Here is a 24,311-nt window from a genome sequence, read left to right as displayed (position 1 = left end):
AGAGAACACTCTACCCTGTTGTGGGGTTCAACTCCTACCTGATCCCTTAAGAGCAGACGTGCATATGTAATATAACACTCTTTTTACAAGAGTGCAGTACCCCACTGAGCCCCCTTAAAACTTATTTACACATAATAGTGATAGTTACTCTAATATGTAAGGTTTTTATGCTTACAGAAAATCTTTATCTATATAAAAATATAAATAAGAATAATATATACAAATATATATAAATCAGCATTTTGTCTCGTAGTGTAATAAAAATTGTATCAATATAAATAGTTCCCATCTTTAATTGTTTATTTTTCTTATTTATTTACTTGAATTAAGTGTAAATCTCATTAACTTTCGTATATATTAAAATAATAGTAATAATTTGTCATTAATGTAAGATGAAATTATAAAATGATTAAACACTGTCTGCTACTGGTTAGTTAAATAGATAGTCCCACTGTAAAGGTATCTCTCTCTCTCTCTCTCTCTCTCTCTCTCTCTCTCTCTCTCTCACCACACACACACACACATAATATCAATAATACGGAATATCACTTCTGATGTAAAACTTATTTTATAGATTTTTAGAATGCTTTCTACCAGAAAAAGGTTCTTGTAGTGTAAAAAACATTGCTTTTCATGGACAAAATTTTCACGATTGCAAAAAAGGTTTATGACAAGCAAAAATTATGGATTTCTGCATTTTAATATTGTAACCATCACTCATGTTCTCAGCTGATAGGCTCGTGTTGTTTTGGTCATAACATGTCATCTTGTTCTGCTGAGGATAATGAATTGCTCAGTATCAGGCAGTGCTGTAAACTACAGCTGTGAGTGGTGAGGAAGTAGTGAGTAAGGGTGCAGCAGCTCTGATGAGAGCTTAGCAACAGAGCTCTAAAGAGGAGCGAGGGCGGCCCTCCTGCTCCATATGTGAGTGTCCATCACCTTTACACACTCTGCTGCAGCCAAGACTCCTGGGAAAGAGCTCACTGCACCCATGTCCTATTATAGCAGTGCCTGGCTGCAAAGTTAAGACTGGCGTGAGACAGTTTGACATCGGGGGGACATTTGAAAATTGACTGACTGAGAGGAGGAGGAGTCAGCTCAAAAATATCCCTCTTATTGTGACCCTTCTTTTACCCCCTTTTATTAAGTTAACAGAGACTGTCCAGTTTAGACAATTTTCTTAGACTTTAATAACTGACAGTTACTGGGCTGACTGGAACTGTACTTGTTTTATATTAAGAACAATAAAAAAATTGGGGTAAAAATACTGAATGGACATGTTTAACTATTAAAATCCCAAAGAGGGATCAGATATCATCTGTTGACAAGTCTAAGGCACGGTTCAGCCAAAAGAAGTGAGTGACACTTGTTAGGGAAGCAAGAAGCTATTTTTACACAGTGGGCACATGTTCATCTGGTTAGATGCATGCTATCCCCCACAACAACACCACAAGTGGATGCATGTTATGCCACAAACAACAGGGATTTTTATTTTCTACTGGCACTTCAATGGTGCTCCAATGTAATTTTGACTATTAAGGCCTGACACGGCACAACAGAATTACTGGCTTGGTTTTTTTTCATCTGCTTGACACTTGACACCACATGGTTATTCCGATACGTGTGCTGTTTCAAGCCATCATCCCATGTTTCCAGCTCGATCGTCTCTGCCTGATGCCACTGCTGTTTCAGCGTGTTTCTGCTTCTGAATCCTCGTTGCTTTAGCCCCGCCGGGCCCTTGTACAAAGTGGCCTTTATGTCTGCACTTTATCAACCTTAAGGAGAGCCCAGCAAAAGCATTGTTGAAGAGATCTTTTTGCTACACATATGCAACGGATAAGGAATAGCTTCTGTCTAAAGCATGAAAAAAATCCTCCACTAAAAAATGAGATATAAGAGCAAAAGGTAAGAAAAAAGCACACTTGTGTTCAGAATGTTATGTGAATATAGTTTATGCAAGGTGTTAAATTCTAACTCAGATATTTGTATTATATAGAAATATGTAATTTAACAACACAGAATATGTTACTATGTGGAAATGAGTACCATAATACAAAATATGTTTAAAGCTACAAAAGAAATTGTAATGTTAAACACATTAGATTCAGTTGATTTATGATGCAAATAATGTAAATAATGTACATTCAGTGTAACCCTAACTACTATTTATTATTGTTTTCATACTACTAAGCAAGGATGTAACCAAATGTAAAAATAAATAAATGTAAATGTTTAAGAAGCTATTGTTAAAAACAAAAAATCATTATTAGGAATATTAAGAGGATGTTTCTGTGGTGATTACAAGCCCTGTATGAAAGTAGCATCAGTACTTTCCCAACTGCTCCGTGAAGGCAGGACATGCAGGGACAAGAATAAAAGAGTTATGTGGACTACACGAATCGGTCTAACAAAAGCCTACCGTATGTCGCTTCAGTAAATAAGATGAATAATATTATTAGCATCTAAAGATTAGACTGAACATTTCTTTGATGTTATTTAATAATTCAGACACCACTTCCACTCAAAGTAATAATTATAATTCAAATGTGTGTGTGTGTGTGTGTGTGTATATAGATCAACACCAAGAAAATACATTCCAGAGGTATTCTCACTGAAATTTCTTACATGTTTCAAAGGATCAGGGGAATTTATTTTTACTCACATGTGTTTAAATTTGTAAACAGACTGATGTAGGGTAAGTATTTATAGCTATTCCCCAGCAATTAGCAAAGAATCTAGAAATAATTGCCATTACATTTGTTGTACTGAATACTGCTCTGCATAAAAGACAAAATATTAAAAGAATCCATATTTAATTATATTTATTCAATTTTCTAACTTTAAACATGCCTTTTTGTAATATGTAATGTCAAAATGTGTAAAATGAACAGTTCTACTTGCTTCAAAACATACTAACATTTTAATCTAATCTAAAATCTAATATTGGATGTAATGGTTGAATCAATTATTTATATAATTCTACCAGAACTGCCATTGAAGTCCATGTGCAGGGTGTTCCAGTGGGACCCATTTTAGCATGTAAGCAAGTGTCAGAGAAGGTTATTATGTGATCCTGTATAAGAATGAGAAGAAGTTTCCTTCTCTAAATATACTTCACGTGATATATGCAGTATGCAAGGCAGAGGTGCGGCTCAACTCACAAATGATCAGATTTAAAGGTCAAAGACTCCGATCTGAGAACAGTTTGGATGTCATACTTCATGATAAAATCTGAATTACTAGACATCTGAATCACTCAGCAGTAGCAGTGTGATTTTAAAGAACTCTGTCGAAAACTACAGTGAACTACAAGTTTATGACATCTCTGATACTTTTGCAGGAAAGGAAGGCATTTTGATCACCTCTTAGAAGGTGAACTACTTAAATGCAAGACACCCTGCGTCAGCCATCTCAAGACTGACAGGGACAACTGTGCCCTGTCCATGAGAGTGAGCGCTTGAAATGAGCTCCCTGGAAAAGTGCCACACAGGCCAGTGGGGAAGCATGCAGGGCCACCGCAAATACTCAGATGGCCTCAGTGACACATCCAGCAGTGGCAGCTTTATGGACGACACAGATAGGGAGGTGAGCAACCTCACTGATCGTGCCTTCAGGAGCCTATGCATTGGAGAGGAGGCCATTTACAATGACTCGGAATTCTCCTCGTCTCCTACTGAACGACATAAGGCATTTGCAGAGGAAGCCCAGCAAAAGACAATCTCCCACAAGGCATTTTCATACAGTGTTCAACAATATGGTGAGGCAGAAGTACAACCTGAGATGGCCTCAACATTCCAGCATTCCTATGTGGATGTAACCCATCAGGAACAGGCTTTCAGAGAGGGAAGCTTGTCTTATATGAACAATGGCTCCAAGGAGGTGACGTGGCAGCAGAGCAGGAGCACATCCAGAGTGTCATCTCTAATCAAAGCCTTTAGTTCAGGGGAGTGTTACCAAGACAGTGGGACATATGATGTTATTCTGGCAAGGGATAGGTATAGAGACTTTGGCAGTGAATCATGGGACAAATCAGCTATGCTAAACATCCAGAGGGAACTCTCTGAGTTCTCTTCAGGATACCAGCAGAATTTTAAGTCAGGCCCCTTTCAGTCTTACAGAAACCATTTTTACACATCCGATGTGGCTGCCGCTGTGGCACAGATGGACACAACAGTCCTGATGAAATCTTCGAAAAGTAAGTTCAAGGCACTGAACTCTACAAACTGTTTCTTCCATAGTGAATTCAGCCCCTTCCAGCTTTGGGAAGAGTACAACAGGTTTTCCTTCCAAAGTACAAATGTGTCAGGGTTTATGTCGGCTAATGAATTCCCACGATGGTATGATTCTCCCATGTACAAAGAGCTGAAAGACAACCACAGAATTCCGAACTCTCTGTGTGAAAGTAGCCGCTTCAATCAGAGACAAATTCAAGACGTTGTGTCTAGCCAGCGCTCCAGGTCCACGGTTGTCCAGAAAGCCTCTGCGATTGAAAAGAGGTGCGAATCTGAGATGGCTTCCAACTATCCGCCTTGGAAGAAAAACAATAACTTTGTAAGGAACAAGCTTCCAGGCAACCGACCCTCCACCGTCTCGCCTACTAATGAGAGAACATGTAGGCCGGATTCAAAATTGTTTAGCAATAATAGAGTTACACATGAGATAGTGGTCGAGAGCAACTTGCCTAGCAGTGTGACACCCTTCAACATCACTCAGCTCCTCACACCGGTTATTCACACAAGACAAGAAACAGAGACGTCTGAGATCCTGCAGTTTGCACACACTCCTTCTGTTTCTGATTATTCTTCCCAGGGTGAAACTGACCCTAAACTTCAGACTGATGTCAAACATCTGCGTGACAGCTACAAATCTAAAGCTTCAGGTCTGCTATTCAACCTCAAAGACAACCGAAAAAGAGTCAAGAGTACATACAGTCCCACAAGATTTAAAGGGCTAGAAATAACAGATCCAAATAAGCAGTCCTCAAAGCTAGAGGGCAGAGAATCCAGATTTTCAGATATTTTTGTATCCCAAGAAACTGCTCAGGAGAATTTGATTGGAATGGATGCACAAGCCTCTTGTAACCCAATTCGAGAGTCCAGTGTGGGTCCTATCACCCCTGAAGATTATACCGATGGCTTTGGATCATATGATAATTTGACATTAACTTCACCTCAACTTCAGGACAGAGTCGCTAATTACAAATTGTTCTGTGGAAGTTCAGAGGGTCACTCTCGTAGCACAGATCCGCTGGCTAACACAAAGCTCTCAACACACAATCTTTCAGCACAGGATAAAAGCTCTCTGACTTCAGAAGGTCAATTAATAGACCTCAACAGTACTTTTATTCCTGCTAGGCCAGAAATAGCAAATGTGCTTCCAAAGGCTTACCTACCAACACATTCTCTGCCCGCACAAACATCAGAGCTATACGGCCAGAGTGATAACGCAAATCAAAATGATCTAAAACAAAGAAAGGATTTAGGAAGAAAAACATTTACTGAATACAGTCAAAATGAGGCTGTTAAAGAAAAATGTCCTTGGGACCAGATTGGTTCTGTCAAGGAAACAGATGGCAGATCTGAATCACGGCCATTTAGAGGAGAAATAGCAGCACTGATTGAGATGGACAAACAGAGAAAGGCCACCGCTAAGCAATATTTTGCCAATGACAGCTATTCTGTCCGAAAGGAAACATACATGCAAAAAGCGAATGAAGACATTAAACTTGGTCGACTTGCAAAGGAGGACGAGAAAGAGGTCAGGGAAGATACAGTATCACCCAGGAAAACATCTTACAGTGAAAAATCTATACATGACAACCAATTAAACACATTTTCAAAGCCTACTGAATCATACGGAATACCAAAAAACAGTCTCCAGAACAAAACATCTCCTCTAACGGAAGTTTATGGTGGTTTACAAAGCTTTAGTGCCAAAAATGATTTTGTTAAAGGAGTACCAGAGCACAATTCTTCTTTTAACACCATGGCGACACAAAATACATTTTATAAGAGAGCTCATGCACCTTTACAAGATTATAAAGGTCAAAAGAATGAAGGATTGTACTCTTATCAGCCATACAGGTATGAGCCTAACAAACAGTGGCACATGTCATCAACAAGTGAAGATAGACACAATAAGGAAAGTGTATGTACACAGAAACAATCAGAGATGCTTGAAAAATCTGGTGCCAAGAGTTATACAATCTACAATAAATCTTCAAGTACACTACACACACTTCAAAATGAGTTTTCCAGCAACAACGGTGCACCAAATCCTGCTTTGCAGGATAAAGATTCAGTCGTCCCAAACATTGACACCTCACATCAAAATAATACAGGTTTACCAGCTAAACAAGAAGACAGGTTCAGCATTAATGATATTCTTGCCATTAGAGATAATGAGCAAGCAAGACGGTTAAGAGATAATACATTTGTTTTGGCTAAATCAGAAAACCCACAAAATCCAATTCAATATGATACAGCTGAAAAACTAGCCATAACAGAGCCTGTAAAAGAGCAAGAACAACAAGGCTACAAAGTGCAGGATTTTACAAGTCCATCACCTGGTTATGTGAGAAGGGATTTTCAAAATACAAATGAAACAAATACTAGCACTGACAGAAAAGACAGAACAATGAGTAAAGATACTGACAAGGTCACAACAAGGGTGCTTTCTTACAAGGAACGAGGCCAAAGTAAACAAGAAATACTGACATCGAAATTGAAAGCACATGCTCAAAAGGAAATATCAGCAATTAAAGAAAAGGGACTTGCCAAACAAGGCATTCTTGCGAGAAATTCAACAAAAACAAGAGGGACTATCAATAATGATGTTCAAGAAGGCTATTCTGTAAAAAAGGAAATCACAGCAGACAAGCTGAATCATTTGTTTCAAGATATCACTTATTCCAGCGTAACCCAGTACAAAGAACAAATTAAATTTCACAACGATCATCCCAAGAATAGAACTCCACCATCAATGGAAATACAACCTCTTCATTTTGAAGATAATGAGAATGCAGTCTCAGAAAAGAAGGATGAGAATGTGAAATACAAACCTTTGGCTATAGAAAGGCAGAAAGACAAACATCCAGCTGATGATAAAGAGATGAAAGAACCTCTGGACAGAAGAGCAACAGTGGAAAATAATGCCCATAAAAACTACCAGCCATCCAGAATCTTAGAAGATAAACAAATAAGTATGACAAACTCAGAGAATATAAACACTAATAAGGAATCGGCAAAGCAAAGTCATGAAATGTCACCAGATGAAGCGATGTCAGGACATTTGACAGCTGCAGTCAAGATCCACAGAGAGAACTACACTTCCCATAATCCACCTGCACTGCATAATGAAAAACAAATAATTCAGCATGATCAGAAAGAAAATCTGTATGGAAGTAGACAGAGTCAGTATACTTCCTCTGAAAAAGCTGTGACTGAGCCTACTGATATAATCAAAGAAGACTTGCATGTTAAAAGCAATGAAACTACAAAATCAAGCAGCGGTTTGAATAAAAATTCTCTATTGGGATTGGAGAAAAACACACCCAGAGTTGAGGAAGCTAATGTACATCTTAAAAGTAAGATTACCGCTGCCGTGGAGCAATCTAAAAATGAACCAATCAAAAATAGCTCTGCGATTACAGCCAGTCAACTGACATCCTCATCAAGTGACATGACGTCTAAAAATGGAATTCCACCTGCTAAAGGACTAATGGAATCGTCCAAATCAGAGCTCACCTCAAACCTTCAAACCAATACGTTGAATGTAGATCCAGAGCAGCTTATAAATAGAACCTACAAACACAATTCTGGGGTCAGTTCAGATTCAGAGGTGTCATCAACAGACAATACAGTCAAAATCAACTCTGGACCAACAAATAACTTGGCCTCAGAAAGAACCAGGGAGCCAGAAACACTAAAACCTTTTAATAATGATGATGTACAAGAAATAATAAACAAAAACAATATAACACAGGAAAATGACTTGGCTAAGCAACAAAGCAACACTTCACAAGTAAATGCTGTAGAAACTACCTCTCTAAACCAAATGGTGGAGAGTCACTCAAAACCAGAAACAGATGAAGAATCATTAACACAAATAGCTTCAGATGAAGCAAAAGAAAGCTGTCAACAAAAAGAACTCCATCAAGATGAAAATACAAAGACTCTGTTCTCATTTGAAAAAAATGAACTCCCTAGAAGCTATCAGAGTATGTCAAGAATGAAAGATGATTCAGAAGTAGTAAATAACAGTCAACAGAAAGAGAAAATTACAGAAAGTGGCAGCTCAAAACAAGAACAAGGATTTTCCAGACCATTACAAATATCACATGACAAAAACAATCCACAAAAATCCACAGAAAAGTCTCAAGCAGTGAACTCGACCAATTCCAAACCCCAAAAATCAGCTGAAGATGCACTAAAACCAAACGTCTCCCCCCAACATGAAGTAATAGTAGAGGAGGATGCAACTCAGAAGAATAATACACAGCCTGTTTTAACACAAAATGTAGAATCCACAGCAGATACATCAAACGTCACTATTCTTACACCAAGCAATGAGGAACCTAGAGAGGAACCCATGATTTACAGTATTTGTGTCTCAAGCAAAACAGAAGCAGTTTCGGATGATGAACCTATGATCTACACTATTTGTGTGTCAAGTAAGTGTCATATTGATGAGCAACAAAATCCGGTAAAACAAGAAGAGGAGAGTTCTGTTGAAACTGAGAAATTTGTGAAGGATGAAAGTTTCTGCATTAAAAACAAGAGAGTGGAAAATGAACATGATGTTGATAGACAGACTGAAGTTTCTTCAAACATTGAAGAAAAAGAAGACAAGATTGGAAAGTGTGAAACACTGACAACTACAGATAAGTCAAGCATCACAGGAAGAATCAGTACATCATATGCTAAATATGGGTTACCGGTCAGAGATCATGGTCATCTCACATCAAAACAAATGCAGGATGAGAGAGGACAAAAAGAAAAGGAGGAGACTGAAACTCACCTGTCACACAAATCAATGAATCATGGAATGAACAAACCTCTGCCTTCCAAAGAGAAAAGCTCAGGTACAACACAAACACATCCAGATGACTCCAAAAAGGTTTCTGATCAGCAAGAATCCATTACAAGTCAACCTTTAAAGGAGAATGAGAGCGAAATCAAGCAAGTAAAAGTGCAACACTATGATACCACATCAATAACTCATTCCAGCAACATGGCTGAAAAGCAACAGAGTACAGAAATCAGTACACCAAAGCTTGGCTATTCTACAAATGATGCTGCCCTGATACAACAAGATCAAGATACTCACATTGAACCATCAAGGCAAAGTAGGGGGAATGATATTGAGTTGAAGGAAAAGAAAGTTGAGGAGCAAGTGAGAGACACTGATAAAGTGCAAGGTATGAAAATGAAAGGAAACATTCTTGATGATTTACCTAATTCGAGAGAGCCCCCAAAGAAAACTGAGACTGTATCCGTGACGGCTAAACAACCTGCAACAACGGATGAATCAACAAAAGCAAAAAAGAGTGAGGTTTTAAAGGCACCCATTTCATCCATGGCAAAGGATACAGTCAACAGTAAACTCACTGAAAGTACAGTGCCCGAAATGACAATACCCCAAGCTAAAAAGGAGCCTCAAAAGGTGGAAGGTGAAGACAGAATGTTTAATGATACTGATACATTTACGTCTCAAAAGAATAAAATACATGGAAGAGAAACATTTAACTCAAAAGTTGAGAAAACTGTGCATGAGACAAAACAAAAAGATCCTGTAATGGCTATCAAACAAGAATCTGTCTCAGATAAAGATGCTCAAACTCTGCAAAAGCATGTAAAGGGGGATGAGAAAGGAGGGGAGAAAAGGTCAAAAGAGAAGTTACATGTTGAATTTAACACAAGTAATGAAATTATAAACAGGATGATGAAGATGGTTTTAAAAGATGGCGCTGCCACACATGTTAATAATTATAGGGATAAAGTTAGCAGTATATGTGAGGATGTGTGTACTGTTGTAAAACAAGGCCAGGCCTCTTTTGAAGTCCCAAAAATTCACTTAGAGGACATTAAAGTGTCTACAGAGGAAGTGTCATCAAACAAGGAATTCATGGTAGACCAGAAAAACCAACATGAGGTGATAAAGAAGGAAAATCTGAAAGAAAATAAAGGAGCTGTCGTGACTGAACTTGTGGGTGAAAAAGACTTTACAGAGCAAAATAACTTACTAGTGAAGCCTCTTACAGTCCAAAATGAACCCAAAACTGTGAATAATATGAAAGGGCACACTGAAATGGCACGTACAAATACACATGATGTTGGAAAAGAAATCACACCACTTAAGAAAGACAGTCCAAGTAAATTAGAAAAGACAGAAATTAATACAAGACAAGGAGCAGTAGGGACTCAAGATATAAAAGTCTATGATAATAAACAACCCGCACTGAACAGTGACAAAAGGAAGAAAGAAGAACCTGTATTAAGTCTGAGTGGTCAAAATGATGGTAATTTGAAAGTGAATGAAAACAGAAGCATCCTCAGAGGAAAGAAAGAAAGAAATGTTGAAGCTACGGCGAAAAAACAGGCTGATCAGACTAATACAAACCAGTATCAGTCAGAAACAAAAGGAAGTGCAAGATATGAACAGGAGCATGCTCAGTTAAATCAACAGGACACAAGGAAAGAAGGTATATTATCCAAACCAGAGGCTACTCAGAGGAACAAGAAGGTGACTAGACCAGAAATATCAGCTATCGCAGACTATGCAAGATTGAGAGTTATCTCTGCTGAAGACGATACAAAAGAGCTTGATATATTCCCCAAAATGGACTTCTACAACAGTTATGATCAGCCAGTTTTAGGAATTCATAAAGACTTGCATGGAAATGTGTCTGATATAGGGGGAGAATGTAAAAGAGACAGTATTTCAATAGAGAAAGGTCAAAATCTCAAGCAAAAAACATCACAATTTAAAAAACAAACAGAGAAAGAGATGTTACCTCAAAAACAAAACCACTTGATTCCCAATACAGTTCAACTAAAACCTGTATCACTGGTAGCTTCAGGTTCACAAGATGAAGCTGCATCAATCGGCAACCAAACATGGGCTCTAACAAATCATAAAGAATCAAACACCAAACCAACTGTCATGGAGCATCCAAACAGAGGAGAAAGGAACAAAATGTATCAGTCCAAGAATCCCCAAAGTGTACCACTGCAAGCCGAAGGTACAATAAGCAGATCACGACAAATGACTCATGACAAAACAACTGAAAAGGGCAATATTTCTCATTATGGAAGACAAGAATCTCTTGCAAACTTGTCATTGTCTGGCACTGTAAAAGCAGCAGACAACCAAATAAATAGGGCATCACCACCTGGAGAAGAAATGGAAGAACTACAATATTACACCGTGAATGCTCTTGACACTGAAATACAGCCAAAAGAAGCACCTGAACCACCTCCTCCAAGTCTCAAAATGTCTCAAAACACAGACTCAGCTGAAAAATCAGAGGAAGAGAAAAAGGAAGATAGCTTGTTTTTGCAAAGTCTAACGGACTATGGTAAAGTTCATGCTACAGGACCGCGATCCAACTCTTCTTCTCCAGCCATGGGGAAACCCATCATGTTCAGAGTAAAGGATAATACCATCAGAACATCATCTGTGACCAAAACCGTCAAGCCACGCTTTCACAGGTCATTTTCTGAAGACTTCAGGGTCGGCTCCCCAAAGGAACACTTGACTGGTTCAGAGAAAGAAGATGAAATTCATCCCATAGAGTCTGCTAACCCACCAGTCTTACATGAACCAGCTATTGCTGCCCATCGGCTCCATAAATTAAAAGAGGCACTCCACAACAACTTGTCCTCAGCAGAATACGCAACAAAACAATCAAAGAGCCATCAGAGAAGGAGCCAACATTTTGAGGAGGAAGAAACTCGTTCTGTCATCAGCACAATGTCAGAGGATGTGGAGAACTGTGCAGTGAGCCTCACAGATGTGGCCAACATAAGTTTGGCCTTCATGCCCAAGCATGAACGTTACAGAGACACCTACCAAAGGCCTGCGTCTGCCTGCTATGAACGACCAGAGTCAGCCTGCTATGAAAGACCAGAATCAGCCTGTAGTGATATAAGGCCACTCGGTAGACCTCCAGTGGTGCCCCCAAAATCTGAAAAAGCCCTTCGGCGAGCACAAAGACTTACAACGAGGCGTATGAAGAAGGCAGAGACCCCCAAGTTGGGACCTGAAAGCCAAGAACACCTAGAGTCCAAATCAATCAGAAACGTCTCTGGTGTGCCCTCTTCACCTTCAGACATACTGTCAACACATCTGGTGGTACAAGCCTCACCTCCTCTTTCACAGTATGACATCCAGCCAAATTACACCCCACCTGCACATAGTACAGTTGCCCAACCTTTCCCCATGACACAGAGAAAGCTTTTGCAAGACCCAAACTCAGGGCAGTACTTCATGGTGGATGTACCGTTACCAGTTAAGACCAAGACATTTTATGACCCGGAAACTGGTAAATATGTACAGCTGAATGTCCGTCAGAGGTCTCAGGGTGCTCTAACACAGCCAGCATCGTTGGAGATGTTGAACACTCCCTACATGCTGTATCGTGGGTTTCTGCCAATGGCTTCATCTTCATTACCACCCTTGAGGTCATCATCTGAATTGTCAACACCAGCAGACAACCAGGATACAGTAGAGAGAGGTGGTGAACCGTGGAGACAGAATGTTTATCTGCAGAATAATAACAGAGATTCCCAGCAATACCCTGATATGCTGTACGGGTCACATGAGCAAATTCACAATCCATCTTTGTATTCAGAAAACAGTATCGACAACATTGAAAGACACACAGATATTATAACTATGAGTGAATTAGAGGACTTTGCAATGGAGAGCACATGACAAGTAAAGTTGGTTGTTTAGATAGGTAAATACTTTGTACACAAATCTGAAGCTAAATGACTGTAAAGCTAAGCTATTTAAATGTGACTTTTAAATAAGTTACAAGAGTTCTTAAAACATTTTTTGATTTGTATTTAAGGATTGCTGTTAAACCTCATTTGTGTTTTGTAGCTGAGGTGACCGTAATTGTGGTAGGCAGGGCTCTTTATTGTCAAAAAAGTCAAGGGAAGAACTGTGAAGCATTCCAATTAATTATGTTGTGTTGAAAATAATTTTGCAGTGTACTTGTTTATAAAACAATAAAGACCATGCCCACTGAGCACATTGTAGATTCAGGGGAAGTATATTTCTCAAGTGACTTTTTAGTGGTAATGCTAAGGCCTTTTCCTTAGACCCAGCCAGAATAAAAGCAAACCAAATGGCCCACAGTATGCATGAAAATTGTACACTAAGTTTGTCAGGTTTAAAACTCAGTTTAAGGGTTAATTACTTGCCATATTAAAACAACTTTTCTCTTGATGTGCTTTGGCAGGTTACATATTAAAAAGGGGTGGTCTGTCTTTACCTTGCCATGGTTGTTGATGTATGACTATAAAATGATTGCCTTATAAACAACTACTTGCAATGTACTACTTTTACAGTATTTCAGAAACTCATTACAACATCATTAAAGAAAGATGTTAAATCACAATTTGTTGGTTGGCTGTTGTTTTCTCACATAGATCCCTTTAAACAGGCAATGCATTAAAAAACATTAAAAAATATCAGATGTAAACTTGAGAATGAGCTTCGTTGCATTCTTTACCCCAGTGCTGTGATATACTGTATTTGCGGGTTTGAGTGAATTCAGTATCTGCACAATAGACCACTCTAGTGGACAAAGGGTGCATAGCTCTTTGTATGTACAAACTATATTCTCTAGTAAATCAATAAATTATGTTACAGATATCTCTGTATGTGTAATATCTATTTGTTTTTTCATTTTAAAAGATCATTATTTTTTAAAAAGACTATTTTCTTTCGTCTTGTGAAACTGCAGTAATTCAAATGGGCATCATAAATATTCAGTACTGTGTAAGAAAACATTTAAGCATAATCAAATCCATTCTGTCTTATCTTTCCCAGTCAAAATAAATGTAGTGAGTTATTGATCTTTGTTTATGTAAGTGCAGGCAGCTGTGATAACTGCACAAATGTTGACCATATCTTGACCTATGCAGGAGGCCCATATCTCAAACAACTGGAGCACCAGAGTTTGGATATGACTTCACTGACAATGTATCATTAATGCAACAAAAGAACTCATTAACTTCATTCGAACAGAATTTGAAACAAATGATTTGTGTCATTATTTAGTTTAGTTTAGGGTTTTTTAGGCTTGCTTGGCCTCTCTCCAGTTAATTTGATGTAACAATGCTTCTCATAATAGAATGAATTACTGCACTGAATAATCAATAATCCACGTGCAATGAATGTTACGAACAATCTTCTAAAAATACTACTACAATAATATACTCTAAATTACTTAAACCCATCACAGGCCATTTGTTTCTCTGTTTGCTTGCTGTGCGGGAATTCATTTTGGAAAAGAAAAAAAAGATTAACAACACCAACAGTGTCTAAATTGATTTTTCCCCTGAGTTGGGTTTTCTCAAAGTGGAGACATCTTTATCAGCCGATGCAATGTGCACTTACAATAGTGTTTCTATTGTCTGACAGAAACATACTGAGGACGACAGGTCACATATGGAGCAAACATGTTTTAGGTTTAGATGTAAGAAAACTCTGATAGTTGTGACCAGTGTCTTGCCTGGTTTTGAAACATTGCAAGATAAACAAATATTTTGTGTGCTGTCCATGATGGAGATTAAACTCAATGTCTAACTTTCCCATGGACTATTTAACTAATAAAAATTATATAATATTTAATCATTTAAATAGATCTGATAAAACATAATTTGCACTTCGATTGACAGGATTTCATGAACACACTCCTGTCAAACTACAAATGTCAAAATGTATTAAAAAGAAAACCACAATTAATTGCGAGTTGTGTCATTTAAGAGTCGTGTCATTTAGAATGACTCTCCCGGGAAAATAAATAAAAATATTAAAGGGGTCATATGATGCTGCTAAAAAGAACATTATTTTGTGTATTTGGTGTAATGAAATGTGTTTATACGGTTTAAGGTTAAAAAAAACATTATTTTCCACATACTGTACATTATTATTTCTCCTCTATGCCCCGCCTTTCTGAAACGTGTCGATTTTCACAAGGCTCATCTCTCTGAACAGCGAGGTGTGCTGTGATTGGCCAGCTATCCATCGCGTTGTGATTGGCTGAATGCCTCAAGCGTGTGACGGAATGTTACACCTCTTAACATATTGTGCAGTCTTGTCCGGCTGGAGCGATGAGACATAAACATAAAACCCATTATAAACATGATATAAACATGATTTCTAGTCGTGTTTTCTTTTGGAAGGCAAAAACAAAGTAGTTTCGCTTTCTCAACGAAACAGCGTCACACACCGCCTTGAGTGAGCAGAGGCCGGAGGCCTAGAGTGAGCCGCAGCTGGCTTGAGTAAGCAGAGGCGGGCGGCTTGAGAACGGTGCAGCAGGCGGATTCTACGAAAGAGCGTACCTTGGTCTTGCAGCAACCACATGTGTCGACCCCAGACTGGACGCCACTTCATCCACAATGAAAGCCGATTCAGCGATCCACAGTGCAAAGTTGATGTATTTCCTCAGCGACCAGCACGGATCAGCCCCATGCAGGACGAAGCGGATATCGTCCTCTTTTAGAAGGGCAAACAAAGTAGCTTCGCTTTCACAGTGAAACACACAGCGTCTATACAACATGGCGGCAGCGGCAACAACAATACTACAACAAGAATAAAAGGTACGCCTTCTTTCTTTGCATGAACATCTGGGCGGCATTATACAAATCTTCCCACATACTGACGTAGATATGTGGGGGTGTGTTAGAACCAGCCGTTTCAGGGAGGCGTGGATGAGTGTTATAAAGAATATCTCTTTGGATTTGAGACTTTAGTCTTTGCAACTTTACATTATCTTCCTTATTCACCAATAGCTTGTAACACTCCAATGAGAAAGGAAAAATTTAAATCGCATCATATGACCCCTTTAAGTGACTCATACTGAACACACTAATTTTGTCCAATCAAAGGCTCTCCAGAATGATCATGTCCCACGCCCTAATACCACATACTTCAGACTAGCACCAGTGAGTAGCTATGCTCATGGCTGTGATGTAAACAAAAGGTTACCGGCGATTAAAAAAGGGACATGCCCTTCAACAATTCAATACAAAATATATCAGCACAGAAAAACCAAATGTATGTAGGTCTACTTACTAGTATACATACATCTTAATAAATCAACATGTTAATTATAATTTTTACGTAAAATACTAAGGCTACATAAATAAATAACACCAATCCATTATACATAATTGATAAAACTGTCAATCAACCAAAATCCCCTAACACAAATAATTAAAAATCACCCAAAATTACCTCACAGAAAGCAGGTGATCTCTTTTTTTGATGAAAGCGAACATTTGAAGACATAATATTTTAATATTTTGAAACTTTTAGACCGAATGTATGTAAAAATACACTAATTTAAAAAAAAAAAGCTAAATATGTGTACTCTCATAACGTAGGACTTTACTGGATGTGACGTGGTCTTTACTAGTTCTGCTTTGTTCTTCACTGTGGATAACTAAATATTTAGAGAGGGCTTCTGATTTTATATTTATGTTTATGATGTCTAATCTTTATTTAATAATAAAGATTAGACATCTTTAATATTTATTTAAGAATATTTTATATGTAATTCTTATCTATATACTATTTTAGATGTAGGCTACCTGTATAATTCATCAAATGTATAAAATCTGGCATTAATATCAAATAAAATAATTTTAACTTTAGTTTGTTTAGTATGAAGGATTTTCAGTATATTGTTGCAGATTCAGTGCAGTCTTCTGTCTGTTTGTATGTTTCATGTTATGAGTAATAGTAATTCTGCTTATTATATGGAGATGATGCCATGCCTGCTAATTAATAATATTGCGGCCTGGTCATACTTAATTTTCTCTAACCTTATTTGTATTCTAATAGTAAAATGTTCTATTACTGTCATCGTTCCTGTTTCTAGCAAAAAAGGAGTTTTCTTCTTTGTTTGAAAGTTCAGTCTAAATAATACCTTATTTTCTCATATATTTTGAACAAAACATATATTATTGTCACCAAACAAGCAAATGCCAAGCTAGACCATTTCATCAGGCAAGACTTTTGACATTATCTGGCTCTGCTTTGTCACCGGGGTGTCACATCATGAATAATTAAATCACTACTTTGTGATAATACATAATTCAACATCAATTATTAATGCTAATGTGTGTGCAGTTTACTCAATTGTGTTATTGACTATCAAAAGTAATTTCCTGAAAATCCTCAAGGACAAGAATTTAATCAGTCCAGCTTCTTTTCAAAGGTAGTACACAGTTAAGTGTTCTTAAACTAAGTTGCTTTTCTAATATTGCAATCTGTTTCTTTGAAAACAGGTGCTCACGTTTTCTTTTAATAACCTATTTGATAGTTCATATGCTCCTAAATGACTGTTCCTCATCATATAATAGAACTTATGATCTAAAACAGTGCGGTTATGTTTATAATTTTTTGATATAAAGAAAATAACAAAAATAATTCCTACAAAAGTGTCAATAAGCTGCTGAAACCCTAATGACAGCTGAGCTTTGTTGTATGCCCAATGTGAAATGTCATAATTAGCACCTATCACATCATTGTCATCATGGGACGCATGTAAAATAGCTATGTGATATGAGAAAGTCATGATGTACTTTAAGGTAAATAAATAATAAGACCAACCATTGCTTCCATTTTTGCAGCCCTACCTCTTGTGAACTAATTAATAATTGATCATAGCCAGATGGTGTGAGCAATAGGCAACAGGAGATGTACATGATTGCCTACATGTTTAATTATTTTATAGAACATGTCAAAACAGGACCAGTGTCTGAACTCTTGCAGTCTATCATGGACGTACAGATGCAATGACAAGAGAGATGTCAGTTGCCATCACATCAGTATGAATCGGAGTTACCCGGATCATATCATAAAACATGACAAACTTAACACTTAATATACAGTTCTGTCCTTGATATTATCTTACATATATTATTTCACAATAGTACATTTATATTTCAGCATGGCATATATCTTGACACAAAGCAGTATGTCTATCATCACCTGACTTCACAGTACACAAGTCAAACATCAAAGTGGATTGTGAAAAATTAAAAACGTTCACATTGGCAACCAGGGAGTTTTCTTTTACCACACAGCACGTTCAAAAGTCATTCCGCCACAAAAACCGAAATTAAGTGCCAGGCGTCCACATACACCCGAAAAGGGAAAACCAATGGCAAGAATCATGATTAAAAGTGAACGAGGAGAGGAAAAATTACAGTTGAATTAATAGTTTGACACACACACACAAAATACACAACAAGGGATTGCACTTTACACCGTCCTGTGCCAGGTATGTCAGTGCTCTCAAAAAAGAGGCAGCAGGCATTCACTGTTTAATTATAAATCCTTCATCCAAAGCGTGTCCTCAAATTAGGAAAAAATTAAAAAACAAGACTCCTTCATTTCTTATCCGGACCCTCCTTTTGGCAGTGCAGATGTTTGTCTGGAGTTCTCCGTAGTGATGTGATCTTAGAGGTACCAGAGTTAGGACTGGAATTGCTTCCTCCCGCAGAAACAGTGCTTTGGCCCAGCCCGACCCCTGGAACTGCTCCGGGCCCGGCTGTAGACCCTGCCCCCAGCAGGTTGGCTGACTGCAGCACCGCCTCTGAATGTTCCCTGGCTTTCATCCGCAGGGCTGCGACACTAGCCGTCCGGTTACTCTGGCACCCATATGGTGGCAGGAAGGAGAGGCCCATTGGGTCAGGCACACAGCAGGAACACAATGGACTTCCTAATGAGAGCAGAATAGTGTGTCATAATGGGGCAGCTTATGTCCTTTATTATATGTCTTTTTTTGACAGCACAGGATTACATAGACAACACAGACTGCAGATTCCAGTTCTGATCTATCTGTCTATATTAACACTTCACAATAAGGTCTCATATGGTAATGCAATCTGCCTACATTTCTAAATATGCTGTATTTTCATCCACATCAGTTGCAGTAAAAAAAAAAAAAAAAAAAAAAAAAAATCCAAAATATCAAACCTATCTGACATGTTTTCATGATGACATCCAGTAGATGCTGGATCTTACCTTTTAAAGTTGCCACTTGTGAAAGGGCTTGTGCGTAAGTGGCTGTGTTCAGCAGAGTCCCGGGCAGACAAGATGGGAAAAAAGGTCCGCCTGAACCCACCACTCTGTTAATACTGTGCATAAAGAAAAGAGTTTGGCATTACATCTCTTGACAAAAACAAACATATATCCTATATGGACATTTAATTCGATGATCTACACACTTCTGCTGTAGTTCCATTGATTCTTTCTTATTTCTGCTGTGGTCAACAGGAGACTGGTTGAGGTTGCGTGCAGGAGGGGTGCCGTCATTTATTTGTTCTTTGCTACCCTCCTGGTCTGAAGTTCCTCTCTCTGTTTTCCTCCACTTTGCTCTTCGGTTTTGGAACCACACCTAAAGAGAAAGCAGATTAAAAATAGGTTTGATGAAAATTCTATTGTCATTTATTTACTTTCATGTCATTCCAAACCTGTATGAATTGATTTATTTTGTGGAGAAGGAAAAAAAAATAATTCTAGCAAACACCTCCTTTTGTGCAACACAGAAGAAAAAAGTCATATGAGGGTTAATAAATGACAGAATTAAATTTTTTGGGTGAAAACCTCCTCTGCTGAAACCCCATCTAAAATGTCACTTGTTAAGTTGCAGTTGTGTAAATATTAGAATTATTTGCACCCAGTGCTCATTTCTGAAATGTGCTGAAAAATCTAACAAGCTGGTGACTTATTTGAAACTTCACGAACACAACTGCTGAACATATGCAGCGAAGTTCTTTTATGTTAATTGAATGAAGGTCATTGCCTATAACAACATTTAATTGAGCAATTTTTCATTATCATTTTTTAATGACTTCCTACTGACAGTCTCCCTGCTTCTGAGAGAGAACCATGATGAAGTCGTTTATTTCTCTATTTAGTGATTGTTTGACAACATCAGATTCGATTAAGTCTGTGCTCTCTAACGCATTAATCATATTTGAATGGGAAAGGTTGCATAATGCAGCCATATCTCCAGCGCCTGGCCAGCATTGTGCAAAGGTACAATGATGCGAACAAACAAAATACCACACACATATAGCTGCTCTCTCCACATAATATGGCACAACAGTTTACTGGCAGGACAACAATATTCACAATGTAATTGTGGCAACATTATCTCACCCCTGCACCTTCCAGCTAGAAGTCATGATCCCCCAGCACTGAATGCTCCATAATTGCACCATTAATCTCAATTTGCAGTTTGTTCTTAATGCAGCACAAGCCAATTGACACTTTAAAAACGGTGGGCGCCCACTATACTACAACAAAAAGAAAATTTATTTCCTAATAATAATGTAAGTTTAATATCCCTGCATGCTGCGACCGATTCATGTTCAGATTTAATAATAGGAATCGGGTAATCCGATTAGAGAGAAATAATTTGTTTACAATCCCTAATTTACAGCAGCGAATTCCATTATCGCGTCGCAGTCATTGGTTTTAAGCGATAGTAAGATGACCCTGGGGAACAAAAGGGAAACTATTATATTTCCCACAATTAGATCTGAGCTCAGAAGGAAACCCAAAAGCAAATCTGGAATGCAGGAAATTACATACAGACACATTGAATGCAATTACATGTGGCCAACTTGATATTACCGCGGATGTTTTGCAAGGCCGCAGAATATGAAATCGGAGGTTTCAGGTGCACGAGCGCTTTATAACCGAGCAAAATCGTTCTCGGGACGTTTGTCTTGTTCGAAAAGCACCGCACCCTCTCTCCATTTGCTGAAACACGGAAATGGCAGTGCATCTAAGCAATTTTTATACCTTAGAGACGAGGGCAAATTAGTGTAGAACATTACCACTAGTTAATTATGAATGACCGATTAATCAACCTAATCTAATATTCCACATTATGTTGATGTTATTAAAGCGCATCACGGAAATGACAGAGTGGCTTCATTTACTTTCTTTGGCCAAACGTGCTCGGAGGGTTTTTTTTTTTTTTGCGTGATGTATTCGTTACAGCTCTGGACAGTTGAGGAAAAGTGTCTCACCTGGACGCGAGCCTCTGTTAGGTTGATTTTCATAGCCAGCTCTTCTCTCGTAAACACGTCTGGATAGTGGGTCTGTGCAAAAACCGCCTCCAAAGCCTCCAACTGTAAAACATATTTTTACACATTTGTTTCACGAATTCATGCTTTATAATTCAGAGAGAAATGTCTTATATATTTTTTTGCATTTGCTGAGAATTAATGTCCATGTGTAGTGCACTGTAACGCGCTAAAATTGTTTAACTGCTGCCTGAAGTGGTAGAAAAGTCATTATACTTTTTCAAACACTTCTTCAATTACTGTTTTAAAAATGCGTTACAAATAACAGGAATTATTGTGACAGTTTAAATTGATTAAACATTTGTTCAAAGAAAACAGGCCTACGTGCTCTTCGGCCTTATGTCTTACATGTTTTTTTCCATCATTGTCATGTAACCTTATTAATGGTTAACCTACATAAGCAAATGCTTGGTTTTTGCTTTACAAATAAAAGAGAAAGTTTACTTTATATATATAAATGTAGCCTATGTTTAAGTACACGGCATGCCTAGTCTACACACACACACACACACACACACACACACCGGACGTTTATAGATAATATAATTATAACATAAATAAGTTTAAGAACAGTGGTCCTATTTTGTATCCACCGGAAATCTTGCTCCTCACTGACTTGATACCTGTTGTAAAGTGAAGGTTGTCCTGTTTCTGCGTTGTTTTCTGCGCAGAAAACCGTCATCAAAGTCTCCAGAGGCGTGATTCCCAAACCCATTTGTGTTCACTATTTAAAACAGTAACGTGACACTTTTAAAACACAGCATTTCTATTGAATAAAAATATACATTTTCTTATAGCCCTAAATGAGACGGAAAATATGATACATATCGGTTGCCTCTCACTTAATCGTGATGGACTAATTCACAGGGAACAGCTGATTCATTGTATTCATCTGCTAGAGACCCGAATTATCACTTTACACAATGAGAAACTGTGACCAACAAAATGCCAGTTGAAAGGCATGACATGTAACATCTGTTTTCAGACAGACTGCAACAAAGTCTCAGCTGGGCGGCTGTCGAGCCTCTCGATCACGTTGCCATGTGACAAAACATTAAACACCATAAAACAAACCCAAACATAGGCTTATTATTAAGGGACTTTGATTGCGAGATATAATGCACAATATGAAGATACATTCTAGAACTATAAAACTGCCACAGAACGCGTTTTAATATTTTTTTAGTTAACATTTTAGATAAAACTCCATTCTTGCAAAATAAATCAAACATACTTACATGTGTTGGTCCTGCAGCACTCTCCTTCTAACTGTGGTGGACAGTGAAAGTAAAACATGTTTCCCGGTGCTTTGCGAGTGGAGAGAATATTTCACTCTGCAAAGAAAAAAAAATGGCTAAGCGTCAGCGAGATGTTCGCCAACTATTACTGCAATCGCATGCGTCTTAAAAAGACAACTTTGAACAATACCGATACGTTTCTGCAACCGATTTGAATTAGATAAAGTAAAAAGCAAATGTACCAACAGACGAAATATGCAATCGCGATTCTCGTGTCTCCAGCTCAACCTCAGCAGAGCAATCGCACTCCACCGTCAATCACTGAGCGCTTCAGTTTATCCGCTCGCGCGCGCGCGTAAGGAGGGAGTGACCAGATGTCTCTGTGACTGTTTAGAGCATGACAACACTCGCCTTTATAATCTCCCACGTAATTGCAATTAATCAAATTTTCGTTTTCAAGTCATTTGGATAGGTTCTCCGCGGCCAACCGGATTGTGCACGTGGTGGAAACGTCAAAATCCTCTAAGGCATTCATACTTTGAAAGTGTAACTTTAGCTCAATGCATGCATATTCCCAAATCACAAACACACGGGCACAACCACGATGCACTTTTTTTTACACAGTTGCTTTTTATATTAAAAATCTAGATGACTGTTTTTGAATTTAAAATTGGCTGTCAGACCAGTAATTGCTCATTATATGGGTTAGGGGTCCACTTTATACGAGAATCCACTGGCTGCGCGCTCGCAGGTCCAAATTTTGATTTTGTTCACAGCAAGGGGTCCAAGGATTTATTTCCCACTCTCGCATAAATGATATGCAGCGGGACCCTTTCAATTACTTTTAAAACGCACGCGGGACGCCGCGCGCAGACACCGCCGCTCCTCTGCTGCTGGAAATGAGGCTCCGAGTAGCAGCTGAAATTTTGAAGTGCAGGACGGTATTGGATGAAATCACATAAACTGCAAAAAAGCAAGTGTAATGGTGCATAATTGGTTCTCTAATAGCATTACACAAGTATAATAGCCTGTTATGGCCCCCTGCACTATTAAGTGCTTCCCTGGCGTAGAACGTTTATGATATTAAGAGGGGAATATAATGATATTTTAGTTATTAAATGCGTGTAATTAATTTATGCACCGCTGAAAATAAAGTTGGTGTTATGATCTCGTCAAAATGCATCGGAAACTGGGGGACGAGCTCTGTATAACTTCTTGACATTTGTGTTATAATACGGAATGGAGATAGATTGATCAGACCTATAGATCAAGTGATTTCTACGATCTTGAGAGTCTGACTGGGAGTGTATTACAGCAGTATATGTGCCAGATGAAATGAGGGTCATAAAGCGCTCTATTTAAAACATGTTTTTAGAGTGTACGTGCGACTGAATAATTGCGGTTTTTAATTTTTAACTAACAGAATAACCTAAAAAAAAAGAAAAATAAAAAAAAAGAAAAAAAAAAAAATCAAAAAAAAAAAAAGAAAAAGAAAAAAAAAGAAAAAAGGAAATAAAAACTTTCAGTACCATGGTCAGCGACAGGACAGCTCATGTGCAAATGTCCGACATAAAAAAATGTTTGATTAATAGACTACAAACGAATAAGTAAATTATTATTATTATTCTAATCCCATAATCGACTGCATAAACGTATAAAAAGATTTAATGAGGTCGTGAACTCGAACAGAGCATGAAATAAATTCATAAACTCTTTTATTTTAAAT

General features: G+C 38.1%; 2 protein-coding genes across 4 annotated transcripts; one reads left to right on the top strand and one right to left on the bottom strand.

Moving 5' to 3' along the window:
* Positions 1–705: 705 nt before the first annotated feature.
* Positions 706–13,878, top strand: LOC109109388. The gene is made up of 2 exons (XM_019122515.2): positions 706–1,905; positions 3,341–13,878. The coding sequence occupies exon 2, from the start codon at positions 3,463–3,465 to the stop codon at positions 12,934–12,936; it is 9,474 nt and encodes a 3,157-aa protein (XP_018978060.2). The 5' UTR covers positions 706–1,905; positions 3,341–3,462; the 3' UTR covers positions 12,937–13,878.
* Positions 13,879–17,924: 4,046 nt separating this feature from the next.
* Positions 17,925–24,007, bottom strand: drgx (dorsal root ganglia homeobox). Of its 3 annotated transcripts, none has more exons than XM_042737205.1 (7): positions 22,828–24,007; positions 22,586–22,681; positions 21,971–22,071; positions 21,291–21,392; positions 19,476–19,645; positions 19,273–19,385; positions 17,925–18,967 (listed from the first exon to the last, which is right to left on the bottom strand). In XM_042737205.1, exons 2-7 carry the CDS (start codon positions 22,641–22,643, stop codon positions 18,636–18,638), a joined length of 876 nt encoding a protein of 291 aa, XP_042593139.1. In that variant the 5' UTR covers positions 22,644–22,681; positions 22,828–24,007; the 3' UTR covers positions 17,925–18,635. The 3 variants fall into 3 exon arrangements, with proteins under 3 accessions (XP_042593139.1, XP_042593138.1, XP_042593137.1); XM_042737204.1 differs by having other exon boundaries at positions 22,832–24,007; XM_042737203.1 differs by having other exon boundaries at positions 22,586–24,006.
* Positions 24,008–24,311: the final 304 nt, after the last annotated feature.

The sequence above is a fragment of the Cyprinus carpio genome, chromosome B13 (assembly GCF_018340385.1).
Source record: "Cyprinus carpio isolate SPL01 chromosome B13, ASM1834038v1, whole genome shotgun sequence".
NCBI lineage: Eukaryota > Metazoa > Chordata > Actinopteri > Cypriniformes > Cyprinidae > Cyprinus > Cyprinus carpio.
The sequence above is the reverse complement of the archived record's forward strand: the minus strand, read 5'-3'. Positions and strand labels throughout refer to the sequence as shown.